Source organism: Stegostoma tigrinum, chromosome 5, assembly GCF_030684315.1.
Source record: "Stegostoma tigrinum isolate sSteTig4 chromosome 5, sSteTig4.hap1, whole genome shotgun sequence".
In the NCBI taxonomy this organism is placed as follows: Eukaryota; Metazoa; Chordata; class Chondrichthyes; order Orectolobiformes; family Stegostomatidae; genus Stegostoma; species Stegostoma tigrinum.
In genome coordinates this window covers 67,521,263-67,536,123 of record NC_081358.1, presented here as the reverse complement: position 1 = coordinate 67,536,123, position 14,861 = coordinate 67,521,263, and the positions used below count along the sequence as shown (strand labels likewise).

The window sequence follows — 14,861 nt, the reverse complement described above, 5'->3', positions numbered from 1 at the left end:
GAACAATGGATTAATAGTTTAATGACACCATCACCTCCCCACCTGTTGCCTGAGCTAGGGCACTTCAGCTATGAAGAGAGGTTGGATAAGCTCAGGTTGTTTTCTTTGTAGCAGAGAAAATTGAGGGGGGAACCTGAGAGGTGTGTATGATTATAAGGGGTATGAACAGGGTGAATAGAAAGCCACTGTTCCCCTTATTTGAAGGGTCAGTAATAAGTGAGGCATAATTTTAAAGTAAAAGGCAGGAGGTTTAGAGTGGATTTTGGTAACAACCTTTTTCAATCAGAGGATGATGGGGCTGGAATGCACTCTGAGAGACTAGTGTGGGCAAGTATTACTAGTATAAGTAGTGGTGTATTTTTGGGGTATAGATTTGTTTGGCTAAAGGTCCTCCTGAGTTCTGTATGATTCTTCTACAGTGTTGTTACAGTCCTAAAGAAGTCAGAATCCACAATCAAAGGAAATTGGGACAACATGCCCTTTGATAGAAAGCAGAACATAAAATCAATGGTGGGGTCATTAGCCACTGCAACACAAGAACCATGTCCTTTATTTTGCAGCTGGCTAACTAAGGTTGATTGATGCGTGATAGTTGCATGCTAAAAAAGGAATGAAAACATTTGCTGCATCTGACCCAAAAGGTGTTTAAAAAAATAGAGGAGGCAATCTCCCCTCACCTAGTCATAATATTCATTTAAAGGCTAAACCCTCCCGTATTTTGGCCAAGTATCGATTTCAGGGAGTTTCTTGCGTGGTTTCCCTTTGTGAGACTTGGCAATTTTTGTCACACAATTCCCTGCCACTCGCTTTATTAAGTATGCATCCCATCTCCACAATGTTGCTGTCACACAATCTTGTGATCACAGATGCTGAGACCTTTCAGCATTCACACCTTGAGCACTATAATTAAATAGTAGTTGTGCCTGGAATTGCCTTCAATGGTGCACTGCTGCAGAGCTCCAAAGAACATGGCTGAGAGAGAGAAGTCAGCACTCCATTCCATGCACAGGAACTTTCAGGACCTGGTAGATGGGTTGCCTTACAAAATAGCAGTCTGTTATCCCCAGAACTAAGGGACCATGGTAACCAGGCACTGCTTAGCTGGTCTGAAGTAACTATGCAGTGCATTAACTGTGGTTTCGAGGCAATGTCACAAGAAGGTGAATGACCTTCTGCACTCAGCCAGGGTAAATAGACCATTTTCCCTCTATAACCTCATATTCACTCCAACTCCACCACTGCATCCACCACTCACCAAAATTCAATGTCCTATAACTCATTATTTAGTGCACAATTGTCCCTTAGTGATTCTTACCCAATCTATCACCATAAAATGCTAAGACCTTTCTGACTTTCATACTTTCTATTCAGTTCCTTGTGATACCTCACCATCATTTCTGTACACGCACCAACATTAACATCTCCACAAGCCACCTCTATCTCACTCAATTCTCCCTTTCCCACTACAGGAGAAAACAGCCTACAATAGGGCTGAAAGAACCATGAGAGAGGTCAGGGTGGTTATCATTTGTCTCCTCACACCCTATGAAGAGGAGACACTTCAGCTCATGGCAGAAGAACATGACTGCTTCCGTGCAGACATTCCACATCCTTGCAACCAAGTAAGCCTCATTGTGTTGCTTTCCGATTATCTCCACTATGAACATGTTCTTATCCAGTTCAAGCTTCACCTGTCATTATGCGAATCATTCCCTCGCTCATTTTATGCAGGTACAAGAGGCATACAAACAACCTGTGTCTGCAAGAGACCAGCCTTTCTAGACATCAGCTCCTTCTATATCTCTGAGGGAGAAATTCAGCATGGCAGCCTCCTGCACCCCTCACTAGCTCAAATATTTTCACCTCGGTGTGTACTTTATATAGAGAAGACATGGGAGCACTTTCTAGAAATCACATTTGGCATGTCTCCAAAGTTGGCAGCATGGTGGCTCAGTGGTTAGCATTGCAGCCTCACAGCACCAGGGACCCGGGTTCGATCCCAGCCTCGGGTCATTGTCTGTGCGGAGTTTGCACATTCTCCCTGTGTCTGCGTGGGTTTGCTCCGGTTTCCTCCCACAGTCCATAGATGTGCAGGCTAGCTGGATTGGTCATGCTAAATTGCCCATAGTGTTCAGGGGTGTGTGAATTATTGGGGGATGGGTCTGGGTGGGCTGCACCAAGGGGCAGTGTGGACTTGTTGGGCCAAAGGGCCTGCTTCCACACTGTAGGGAATCTAATCTAATCTTGCAAAGGAAGAAATGACCTCACTTAAGGTTTCCAGAGACCAGACACCTGTTCAGCTAAGACAGGCTCAGCACATTTTGTAAGCCATTAATGACTGTGCAAATGCAGACAAAACACAGGAGATGTAAGCAGTTTTGTCAGAGATATTTGGCAAACTGAATTGGATGTTACAGCAGTCCACTAATGTTCCGGTGCTGTTTCTGGCATACATCTGGCTGTCACCATGAACAGGTTGGAGTTTATCCATGACTGTCATGGAAGACAGATCCAGCAAAACATATATTTTCAAATTCCAGCTGCCAGACTTGCTTGCCAATACGCTCTCCAATCAGTCTAGCTATTGGCACTCAACATCACCGGCATGATGCTCATGGTTCGAGGGATCTCATCCAAGTTCCATTCTTCTCAATGAGACAGGACAGTGTCAACAGGTGCCCATTCAGTGAAGAATACCACTCTTGTCTCAGGATGATTCAGAAGTGCCCAGCCCCTTCCCCTGAATCCTGCCAGTGTACCCCACCCTTATTGAAATTCAAACCAAGAAAGATATGCCTGCATCTGGGAAAGACAGTCTCAGTACATTTAGGCTTTCTAGTCATAAACATCCCCAAAGCCATCTATCCAAACGTTCAAGGCCAACAGGCCCCACAATTGGACATGTTCCCTGCACCCCAGCTCTGGACATCGGAACAACTACCTCAAATTTAGTCAGTAGTCAGGCAAAGGAGGGTCTAAGTATGAGTACAGCAATAAAAGAATCCAGGAGTAAAAGGATTGCCTCTTGTTCTTCTAAACTTCATCAAATACATGCCCAGAGTCCTTAACTGCGCTTCATATGATAAGCCCTTCGTTCCTGGGATTATTCTTGTGAACTTTCTCTGGACCTCTTCCAAAGCCAGCATGTCCTTCCTTAGCCACAAGGGCCCAACTGTTGACAATGTTCCAAATGTGGTCTGACCCAGATCCTTATACAGCCTAAGCAGTACATTCCTCGTATTCCAGCCCCCTCAAACTGAATGCTAACAATGCATTTGCCTTCCTAAATGTCAACTGAACCTGCATGCTAGCTTTAAAAGAATAATAAATTAAAACTGCTGAGTCACTTTGTGCTTCAGAATCCTGAAGCCTTCCTCCATTTAGAAAATAGTCTGTACCTCTATTCTTCTTATCAAGGTGCATAACCGCACATTTTCCCACAACATATTTCATCTGCCCACTTCTTCACCCACTCTTCTAGGCTGCTCAAGACTTTCTACAGCCTCCCTGCTTTCTCAACAGTACTTGTCACTCCATCTATCTTTGTGTCATCTACAAACTTAGCAATAATGCCCTCAGTTTCTTGGTCCAGGCCAATGTATAAAATGAATGGCTGCAGTCCAAACACTGACTCCTGTGGAACTCTACTAAGTCACTGGATACTGTCCTGAAAAAGACCCTTTTGACCCCACAGCCAATCGGCTAATACCTTGTCACAAACGACACGGTCTCTTATTTAGTAGCCTCCCATGTGACACCTTGTCAAATGCCTTCTGTTAATCCAAATAGATCATGTCCACCAGCTCTTATTCACCTGAATTACTCCTCTTGACAAAGTAATGCCAACTCAAGCCTATTTTACCATTCACTTCCAAGTACTCTGCAGTCTTTTTCTTAATAATGAAACTCTAAAATCTTACCAACAACAAAGGTCAGGCTAACTGATTTACAGTTTCCTGTCTTCTACTTTCCTCCCTTCTTAAACAGGAGTGTTACATCAATCATTTTTCAGGCCTTCTGGGATCCCCCTAATTTCTGAGACATCACTATAAAAGCCTTTACAAACTCCTCAGCTATCCTCTTCAAAACTTTGAGGCGTAGTCCATCCAGTCCTAGTGATTTATCAACCTTAAGACCTCTCAGCCTCCCTAGCCACTTCCCCTTAGTCTGCTACACTCACCTGTCCCTCCTGACTCCCTTGAGTTTCAAATATGCTGCTGGTGTATTCTGTCATGAGGATTGGTGCAAAGTACCTATTCAGTTCCTCTGCCATTTCTTTGTTTCTCATTCCAACATCTCCAGCCTCCTTTTCCAATACTGCAATATCTGCTCTTGTCTCTCTCTCTCTTAGCTTTTATATATCTAAAAAAAACTCTTGCAATCTTCTTTTATTTTACTAGCTAGCTTACCCTCATATTTCATGTCCACCCCCTTTATTCTTTTTTAAAATTGATCCTCTGCTGCTTTTGAAGGATTCCCAGTCCTCTGGCTTCCCACCAATCATCACCACATTGAATGTTTTTCCGTTTGTCCTTGACTTCTGTTGTCAGTCGTGTTTGCCGCAACCTCCTCTTAATATGTTTCATCTTTCCTGGAATGAATTTCTGATATGCCTTTTGAATCACCCCCAGTAACACCTGCTGTTGCTGCTCCACCATCTTCCCTGCTAGACTTCCCTTCCAACACTAGCCAACTCCAAAAAGCCATTTTGTAGGCATTCCAAAAATTCCTTTTCTTGGGGCCCACTATCAACCTGATTTTCCCAGTCTGTTGAAGTCACCCAAGATTATTGTAATGGTGCCATTTCTTACAGGCCTCTTGCATCTCCTGATTTATTTTCTGCCCACAACCTGAATACAGCTAGCAAGCCGGAAGAAATCCCATCAGGGTCTTTTTTACTTTTGCGGTTCACCTACCCACACAAATCCTACTCCTTCCAGCCAAATGTCGCTTCTTGTTATTGATTTAAATTCATTTTTTACAAGCAAGGCAACCCCACCCCATCTGCCCATCTGTCTGTCCTTTCAATAAGATGTGTTTTCTTAAATATTTAGTTCCCAGCTTTGACTGCCTTGCAGCCATATCTCTCTGATGCCCACTACATTGTGCCTGCCAATTTCAATCTGTGCTATGAACTCATTTATCTTGTTTTGGAGACTTCATACATGGGTGTACAATGCCTTCAGTTGTGTACTGAATGCCCCTTGACCTAGTTGTCCCATTATCTGGTAAGCTTGAAGTTAGATTCATAATCTTTTCCATATTCTTTATCTAATTGCCTGATCTAGAAATTTTAATCACCCCTCCTGTACCTGCCCCCTCTCTTGACTAGTTTATAGACTTTGCCTTTCCATTTGGATCCAGGTCCCAGATCAGTTAAGGTGGAGCCTGTCCCGAAGGTACAGTTTCCCCTTGTCCCAGTACTGATGCCCGTGCACTACAAGATGGAACCTCTTTCCCATGCCACTCCTTTAGCCACATGTTTACTTCTCTAAACTTTTATCAGGTAATAGTCCAAAGATTACAACCTTTGAGTCCTGTTTTTAATCTTTATTCATAATTCTTGACATTCCCCTCTTGCCTACTCTTGCCTTTGTTGCCAACATAGACCACAACAAATGTATCCACCACTTCCCTTTCCAGTGTCCTTTCATGCCAACTCAAAGCATCTTTCACCTTGGCACCAGGTAGGCAACACGCCATGCGGGATTCTTGATCCTGCTCACAAAGGATGCTATCTGAACTCCTAATTTTAGAATCCCCGACTATTATCATTTGTCTTTCATCTCCCATCACTTGAATGTCTTCCTGGACCTCGGTGCAGTGGTCAGCTTAACCTTCCTCCCTGCAGATTCTTTCCTCATCCACACAGGGAACAAGTCCTTCGTACCTATTGAACAAGGTAAGGAGCTGAGACTCCTCCAGTACTATATTCAGGATCCCTCTACCTGCCTTATTCCCGTCCCGGACCAATGGCCAAATTTGAAATGTTTAAGCTACAGAGTATGTCTGCCTGAAAATCAGCATCAAGGTAACTTTACCCCTCCTGGATATGCAGCAGTATCTGAAACTTGAATTCCAATTCATCCACTGTGAGCCAGTTTCTCAAGCTACAGACACTTTCTGTAGATGTGGTCACTGTAGCTCCCACATCATGCAAGAACAACACATCACTTGTACTGCTATTTCTAATTTAGTTAATTATTTGTTGTGAAAAGATATTATTCTTGGATAGTCACCAAATTATTATACTCATTTCTGAATCTACTACTTTTTAGCACTAATCCTTACTGTAGGTCCCTTACCAATCAGACTACAGCTTCTCTGTGATGTCACTTTCGCTGTTGGCACTGCCGTTCCCCCTCTCAAGTGAGTCTGGATGAATTCTCTGCTCCTTCACTATGACATCAAACTTGAAGGCACCCTTCTCAGACCGCTTTTCTGTGACACCAACTAAAAGGATGCCAACACCAGATTTTTTAAAAATTTCAACAATATTCATAACATCATATTTAAGTACATACAAGGTTCAAAATCATATCTGTACAGTCTACAGGGAAAAGAAGGAACAATACATTGGAATTTTTACATTTTTTCAGAGTTTTATTATAGTTGCAGAAGGAAAAGACATTTTCTACTTGTGCAAGTAACGTTTTATATTCATTTTGAGGCACTGAGGGTCTGATAACTGAATGAACCCACAGTATTCTTTGGCAGAAAGGTGGAGGTCTTTCCCCACTGTACCTTGGTAGTAGCTGCCCAAGCTAAAGTGTGTCCCTCAGCACATAGTCCTGAACCTTGGAATGGTCTGCAACACTCCAAGGTCAACTTTATACATTGGAAGACAAATACGTTTTAGGCTGACGAAAGAGCATCTTTTGACCAAATTGCTGGTCCTCCAAGCAGTGTCGACAGTTGTCTCAGTGTGCATACCAGGGAATAACTCATAGAACAGAGTCCTAATCAAGGCACAGCTTGGGTCAAACTTCAACAAAAACCACAGCATCTGTCTCCAGATCTTCTTTGCAAAGGCAAAGAAGGAAATAAGTGACCACTTCAAGGGCAGTGTGTGATGGCGTACAGAGACCAGGTGTGCATGAAGGCTGACCGCAAGGACACCCTTCCAACTGCTTTTTCATGATGATGCTGACTGTGAGGACACTTTTCCCAGACTCTTAAATAAAGGGAATTACATTAAAATGAGGTTAAATATAGCTAAAGTGAACTGGGCAGATAGATTAGCAGGAATGACTAAGCAAGTAACGGCAGATATTTAAGACAATAATTCATGACTATCAGCAAAAATATATCTCAATAAGGAGGAAAAATTCTAAGAAAGATAAATGAACCATGGCTCACCAAGGAAATTAAGAATATTAAGGTGAAAATTAAAGCATAAAATGAGGCAAAGGTCAGTTATAGTGCGGAAAATAAACTTAAAAGTCAGCAAAGATGGGCTAAAGAGACAATAAAAACAAAATAAACTAAGGGCAAACTAGTGAGGATTATTAAAACTGACACTAAGAGCTTCTTTATAATAGAATAGAATATCTTTGATTGTCACTTGTACTCCAGTACAGGAGCACAGTGAAAACTTTCAACAATGGCTGCATTTTATTGTTGCCATTTTAAGTACAAATACCTAGGTACAAATCTTACAAACTTAAAACAAAAGTTGTTTTACAAAAACGGATTAAACAGTAAGGATTTACATTTACAGTCTGGTACGAGTATCAAGCAGCAGCAGCTCAGTAAGTGATGCCAGGCCCAAGTCCAACAACTGTCCTGCATCACACCAGCCTCTGTTCAGTTCCTCACAGTACTTAATGGTAACAAGTAAGTCACACTGTGCTGGGATTTGCCTCCTTCACGCCGCTCCGTGACTTGGGATTCCCCATGCAATGTTTCGGGTTTCGGAGCCCTTGTGCTGTACCAGCTCATTCCCTGCACTGCTCCAGAAAACACAGCTGATGCAGTGTTCCAGCTCGTTTCCCGGGCTAGCACGCTAAAACTTGCTGCTGCTGGCGCCTACCAGTATTCATCTCCGGCACTGAGGGAAGATGATGGGAGGGAAGAAGAAAAGAGAGGGAAAAAAAGCAGAGGAGCTCCAGTAGGAGCATTCTATTCTGCTGCCGTCTTGTTATCAAGATGGTTATCTTTAAGTAAGTAAGAAGGAAGAGAGCAATCAAAGTGAGCATAAGCCCCTTAGAAAATGAATTGGGGAGATGATTATGGGGAGCAAGGAAATGACAAAGGAGACTAACAGATATTTTGCATTATGATGGAGGATACTTTGAACATTCCATTAATACTAAAGAACACAGGGGAGGAAATAGTACATTCACAATCAATAGAGAAGTTGTATTTGTCACCTAACTGGGTTGAAGGCAGATATGTCCTATGACCCTGATGGTTTGCATCTGAGGATCCTAAAGGAAGAAGCTACAGAGGTATTGGATGCATTGGCTGCAATTTTCCAAAATCCTTTGATTTGGGAGAAGTACTGGAGGATTGGAAAACTGCCGGTGTGACACCCTTTTTCAAAAGGAAGGGAAGGGCAAAAAGCAGCTAACTATATAGGTTGATTAGCCTAACATCTATTGTTAGAAAAATGTTGGAATCAATAATTAATGAAGTAATAGATCACATTTAGAAATCATAATATAATCAAGTAGAGTCAGCATGGCTTCATGAAAACGTAATTTCAACCCTACTAATTTAATACCGTTTTTTGAACAATTCTCAACCAGAGTGGATAGAGGGGAATCAGAAAATGTGTTGTATTTAGAATTCCTGAAGGTGTTTGACGAGGTACCCCACAAAAGGTTGAATCATAAAAGCCCATGTTGTTGGAGGTATTGACATGGATAGAGAATTTGCTAATGGGCAGGAAACAGCGAGTGGGGATGAGGGGTTCTTCAGTTTGGTGAGCTGTTACCAAGGGGGTTCCATGGATCAGTGCTGGAACTGCAGCAGTTTACAATACATGTTGAATGACTTGGAGGAAAGAGAACAAATGTATTGTAGCTAACTTTTTCAGATGACACAAAAATAGGCAGAAAGGCAAGTTATAAGAAGGATAAAACAGTTTTTAAAGAAATACTGATAGTTTAAGTGAGTGGGCAAAGTGTTGGCAAATGAGGTAAAATGTAGAAAAATGTGAAATTGTTCATTTTGAAAGTTCTTTTTGATAACAAAAAGCAGTATTATTTAAATAGGGAAAACTGCAGAAAGCTGACATGTAAAGGGACTCGGGGGTACTTGTACATGAAGCATAGAAAGCCAGCACAGAGGTGCAGCAAGTAATCAGGAAGGCTAATGGAATGTTGGTCTTATTTTAAGGGATTTGAATATAAGACTAAGGAAGTCTTACCGCAACCGTATAAAGTGCTGGTGAGACCACAACTGGAATACCGTCAGCAGCTTTGTTTCCCTTATTTAAGAAAAGATACCATTTTACTAGAGGCAGTTCAGAGAAAGTTCACCGGGATGATCCCTGGTATGGGAAGGATTTTCTTATGAGCGTAGGCTGAATAGGTTGGGAGTCTACTCACTGGAGTTTAGAAGAATTAGAGGTGATCTGATTGCAACATGGGATTCTTAAGGGACTTGACAGGTAAATACTGAGAGAATGTCTCCTTTCATTGGAGAATCTAGGACAGAGGGTGTAGTCTGATAATAAAGTAGCGCCAATTTAAGAGAGCGATGAGGAGGAATTTCTTCTCTCAAAAGGTTTGAGTTTTTGGAACTCCTTGCCACAAAGAGCTGTGGGGGCACATTCCTCTTGTATATTTAGGCTGAGATCATTTCTTTTATCAGTGAATCAAGGAATATGGGGAAAAAATCATAGGGAAGTGGATTTAAGAATATCCGATCAGTCATGATCTTATTGAATGGCAGAGCAGGCTTGATTGGCCAAATGGCCTACTCTTGTTCCTATTTCTTATGGTCTAATGTGCACTTGGATTTAGTGGGTAGGCAAGGAAAAAGCAAACCTTCTGAGGGCCCATAGATATGTTACATGGGTAACACATCATTGTAAATTGACGATCACATTAGTAAATATATTAGCACTTTAAAACATCACATGTCTGATAGCATTAGTATCAAGAATTAGGTTGCAAAAGCTATTAGCATCAATCAATTAGAACCCTGTCTGAAAGAGTCTGTTAATGACATGTTGTTATTTTTGAATGTAGGTGCATCTGATGTTATGAAACATTCCAACAATTGGTAACATTAGCCATAATTACACAACAGGAAAACTGCAGGTATAATAACCAAAGAAAATTCAATTTGTTTTGGGGATTAAACAGGGACTTCTTGCCTCTGGAGCAGAAACAAGTTTACAGTCAATGAATGATAACTTCGCCCAGTTCAGATCTCTGGAAATGGGTGTTAATTAAGTCCAGTCTGGCTTACTGCACCCAACATTGAACCATTCTATTATTGTGAATGTAATGCTCTTCCCTTTCAGAATATGAAGAAGAGAAAAGAGAGCTGCCATACTGAAAGCAACAAATGCTGGAAATCAGAGTGGGTGAGACAGCATCCGTGGAGATAGAGCAAGCTAACATTTCGAGTCTAATGACTCTTCTTCACAGCTGAAGTGAAGTGTGGCAGGAGCAGCATTTATGCAATAGTTGTAGGGAGGATGTTGGGGATGTGGTGGGGTGTAGGCTGCTGGGGGAGAAAAGATGTTGATAGTTCACATTAAGTGATCATAATGTGAGAATGGCAAAACAATGGTGTGTCTAACCGCCAGACTTGGAAGAACAGCCAGGTCCACTCAGGTGGGGGGACGAAAGAGGGGACAAGGTAATGGAGAATGTAACAAGTAAAGCAAAAAGAGAAGGAAGAAATGAGAGTTGTTTCATAATGTGAAGGTGTTGAACTCAAATATTTAGTTCAGAAGGCTGTAAAGTGCCTAGACTGTAGATGAGATGTTGTTCCTCCAGTCTGTGCTGTGATTCACTGGAACACTGCAGCATACCAAGGACAGACAAGTGGACATGCGACGAGGATGTGTTGTTAAAATGGCTACCGTTGGAAGATCAGGGTCATGCTTGCAGAGACCAGAAGTGTTCTGCAAAGCAGTCACCCAGTCTGTGATTGGTTTCTTCAATATAGAGTAGGCCACTTTAGGTGCAGTGAATACAAAACACAAGATTGGAGAAGGTACAGGTGAAATGCTCCTTCACCTGGAAAGACTGTGTAGGCCCTTGGATGGTGAACAAGGCAGAAGTGAAAAGGCAGATGGGAGTGAGGGGAAGATGTATTTGATGGTGGTATTCTGCTGGAGTTGTCTGAAATGGTGGAAAATGATCCTTTGAATGTGGAAGCAGGTTGGATGAAAAGTGAGGACAAGAAGTTGTGTGTGATGGGGAAGGGCAGAAACAGAAATATGGGTGCTTGAAGGCCCTGTCACTCTCTCCATCCCCGACTCCAGTGTGACTGCCTGTTCTTTCAAGTCTGGCAGTCAGACACACCATTGATCTGCCATTCTCACATTGCGATCACTTAATCTGAACCATCAACACCCTTTTGTCCCCCAGCACTGTACACCCCACCATCCCCACATACAGCCCTTTAAAATATAGCATAAATGCTGTCCCCTCTACACTTGACTTCAGCTCTGATGAAGAGTCATTTTGAATTGAAATGTTAGCTTGCTCTTCCTCAATGCATGCTGTCTGATTTAGTGTGATCTCCAGCATTTGTTGTTTTCGGTACAGATTCCAGCATTTGCAGGAATTTGGTCCTGCATGACATGGTCAGAAATTCCTGCGACCATGATTTCTATGCACATTGTTGTTCAATGCATATGTAGGCTAGTGTAATGAAAGCTGTATATCATTTTGCATGAATGAATGCCTGATTAATGCAGTTACCTTTGAAGGGCTTCATCTCAAGTTGATCCTGTCCACAAACCAAAAGGCTTATTCCACACACTGGGTTTGCTGGCAGCCGTTTTTAAGTTTTATTTTAAAGCATGGATTTGGTTGAAGATGGAAGGCTTTTGAGTTGCTGGCTCTGGCCTACTGCATAGCAATGCTCAACATCGATATCAGCAATGCACTGATCAAGACCAGGGTGCTGGTGACTTTGAAGACATCATACTCTTCTATCCTATTATCAGCGCCCACCTTTATATCTGATTTTGCTCTCCTTCACACTCATTTGTACCAACTATGTCCTAGAATACTGACTCATTATGATAACTTCCCTTGTTTTTTATTTTGCTGTCCACACCCCCAGTGCTAACGATATCCCACCCCCTGGAACTGACTTGGGAGGCCAGCCCCTTTACTGAGGATGGCACAGCCCCTGACTGACATTTATGCAACCACATAATTGACATCCTAATAATCTTTGCACTGGTTGAACTTGACCTGCAGGACTGATCATAGCCCAATCCCTGAATTGAAAGTACACTGATCCCTGGACCCTGATCGCACCTAGCATGCAACTTACTGTGGCAAAACCCTGGTTTAAGATTGAATGATGCCTTTGTCCAACTACGGCAACATCCTTAGCTGATCATAGTCCCTCTTGACTTGACTAAGAACAACTCTTCTGAGATGTCTCGACATGGCTATTTGCTTGGAACACATGAGGTGTGCCTGCCATATAAGCTGCTGACATATACTGTAGGTGTGACATTGATGTAGAATGACAATGTACACCGATATGTCAGTCCACTTAACTGCTCAATACTCGCAAGTATGGCAAGCTGCTCAGATTTTGGACTACCGAAAAGGCAGGGCAGGATAGAGTTAGCCTTTTTTTTACTGTGAGCCTTTTAGATCTGCATGAGCAGCAATGCACAAAAAGACACAACAATGCAAAACTACTGTGGACATTCTAATTAACTGCAAAGTGAGTAAGTATTAAGAATGCAAGCTAAGAGGGCTGAAATGCTCACTGTTCTGATACATGTGATGGATATATGTCCCTCCAAGCAAAGCAGCCTGGCAGGTGCATTGCAATGTAAGGTGTGAGTGAGCTCCAAATGCAATTTTGATCTGCTGAGCTGCATCATATATTAGTCTGACATATGAAGCTGTTTTCTTTCCCTGATGCCAACTTCTATGCGTGGAGTGTGCCCTGAGATGTTGGGCAAAGTAGGTCAACATGGAACCTAGAAGAGAAAACTGGTAAATTGTAGCCACCAGGAAATGCTCTGATTTTCAAATCGGATACAACTGCCATTTAGTTTTCACCAGGGGGGAAAAGCAAACTGCATGGAAATGAATCAGAAATAATGTGAACTGCAGATGCTGGAGAATCCAAGATAACAAAGTGTGAAGCTGGATGAACACAGTAGGCCAAGCAGCATCTCAGGACCACAAAAGCTGATGTCTCAGGCCGAGACCCTTCATCAGAAAGGGGGATGACGAGAGAGTTCTGGAATAAATAGGGAGAGAGGGGGAGGCGGACCGAAGATGGAGAGAAAAGAAGATAGGTGGAGAGGAGACTATAGGTAGGGAGGGGATAGGTCAGTCCAGGGAAGACTGACAGGTCAAGGAGGCGGGATGAGGTTAGTAGGTAGGAAATGGAGGTGCGGCTTGGGGTGAGAGGAAGGGCTAAGTGAGAGGAAGAACAGGTTAGGGACGTGGGGACAGGCTGTGCTGGTTTTGGGATGCAGTGGAGGGAGGGGACGAGCTAGGCTGGTTTTGGGATGCAGTGGGGGAAGGGAAGATTTTGAAGCTTGTGAAGTCCACATTGATACCATTGAGCTGCAGGGTTCCCCAGCAGAATATGAGTTGCTATTCCTGCAACCTTGGGGTGGCATCATTGTGGCACTGCAGGAGGCCCATGATGGACATGTCATCTGAGGAATGGGAGGGGGAGTTAAAATGGTTCGCGACTGGGAGGTGCAGTTGTTTATTGCGAACTGAGCAGAGGTGTTCTGCAAAGCGTCCCCCAAGTCTATGCTTGGTTTCCCCAATGTAGAGGAAGCCACGCTGGGTGCAGTGGATACAGTATACCACATTGGCAGATGTGCAGGTGAACATCTGCTTAATATGGAAAGTCATCTTGGGGCCTGGGATGGGGGTGAGGGAGGAGGTGTGGGGGCAAGTGTAGCACTTCCTGCAGTTGCAGGGAAGGTGCCGGGTGTGGTGGGGGTGGAGGGGAGTGTGGAGCGGACAAGGGAGTCACGGAGAGAGTGGTCTCTCTGGAAAGCAGACAAGGGTGGGGATGGAAAAATGTCTTGGGTGGTGGGGTCGGATTGTAGATGGCGGAAGTATCGGAGAATGATGCGTTGTATCCGGAGGTTGGTGGGGTGGTATTTAAGAAAGAGGGGGAACCTCTTGTGGCGGGGGCGGGATGTGAGGGATGTGTTGCGGGAAATGCGGGCGACGCGGTCAAGGGCGTTCTCGACCACTGCGTGGGGGAAAGTTGTGGTCCTTGAAGAATGTGGACATCTGGGGTATGCGGGAGTGGAATGCCTCATCCTGGGAGCAGATGCGGTGGAGGCGGCGGAATTGGGAATAGGGGATGGAATTTTTGCAGGAGGGTGGGTGGGAGGAGGTGTATTCTAGGTAGCTGTGGGAATCAGTGGGCTTGAAATGGACATCAGTTTCTAGCTGGTTACCCGAGATGGAGACTGAGAGTTCCAGGAAATTGAGGGATGTGTCGAGATGGCCCAGGTGAACTTGAGGTTAGGGTGAAAGGTGTTGGTGAAGTGGATGAACTGTTCAAGCTCCTCTGGGGAGCAAGAGGCAGTGCAGATACAGTCATCAATGTAACGGAGGAAGAGGTGGGGTTTGGGTCCTGTGTAGTTGCAGAAGAGGGACTATTCCATGTAACTTACAAAAGAGGCAGGCATAGCTTTGGCCCATGCGGGTACTACCATC

At 43.5% G+C, this 14,861-nt stretch overlaps 1 protein-coding gene across 10 annotated transcripts in view; it reads left to right on the top strand.

Moving 5' to 3' along the window:
• Nucleotides 1–14,861, top strand: part of LOC125451881 (regulator of G-protein signaling 20-like) — a 227,178-nt gene that overhangs the window by 141,593 nt on the left and 70,724 nt on the right. Inside the window, exon 1 of one of the 10 annotated variants that reach the window (XM_059646347.1) lies at nt 1,521–1,622. The exons of the other annotated variants lie outside the window; for them this stretch is intronic. Within the exon in view, the coding sequence (XP_059502330.1) occupies nt 1,569–1,622 (54 nt within the window). The 5' untranslated portion in view covers nt 1,521–1,568. Of the gene's footprint in view, nt 1–1,520; nt 1,623–14,861 lie in introns of those variants that run through there. 10 annotated transcript variants of the gene reach the window in all.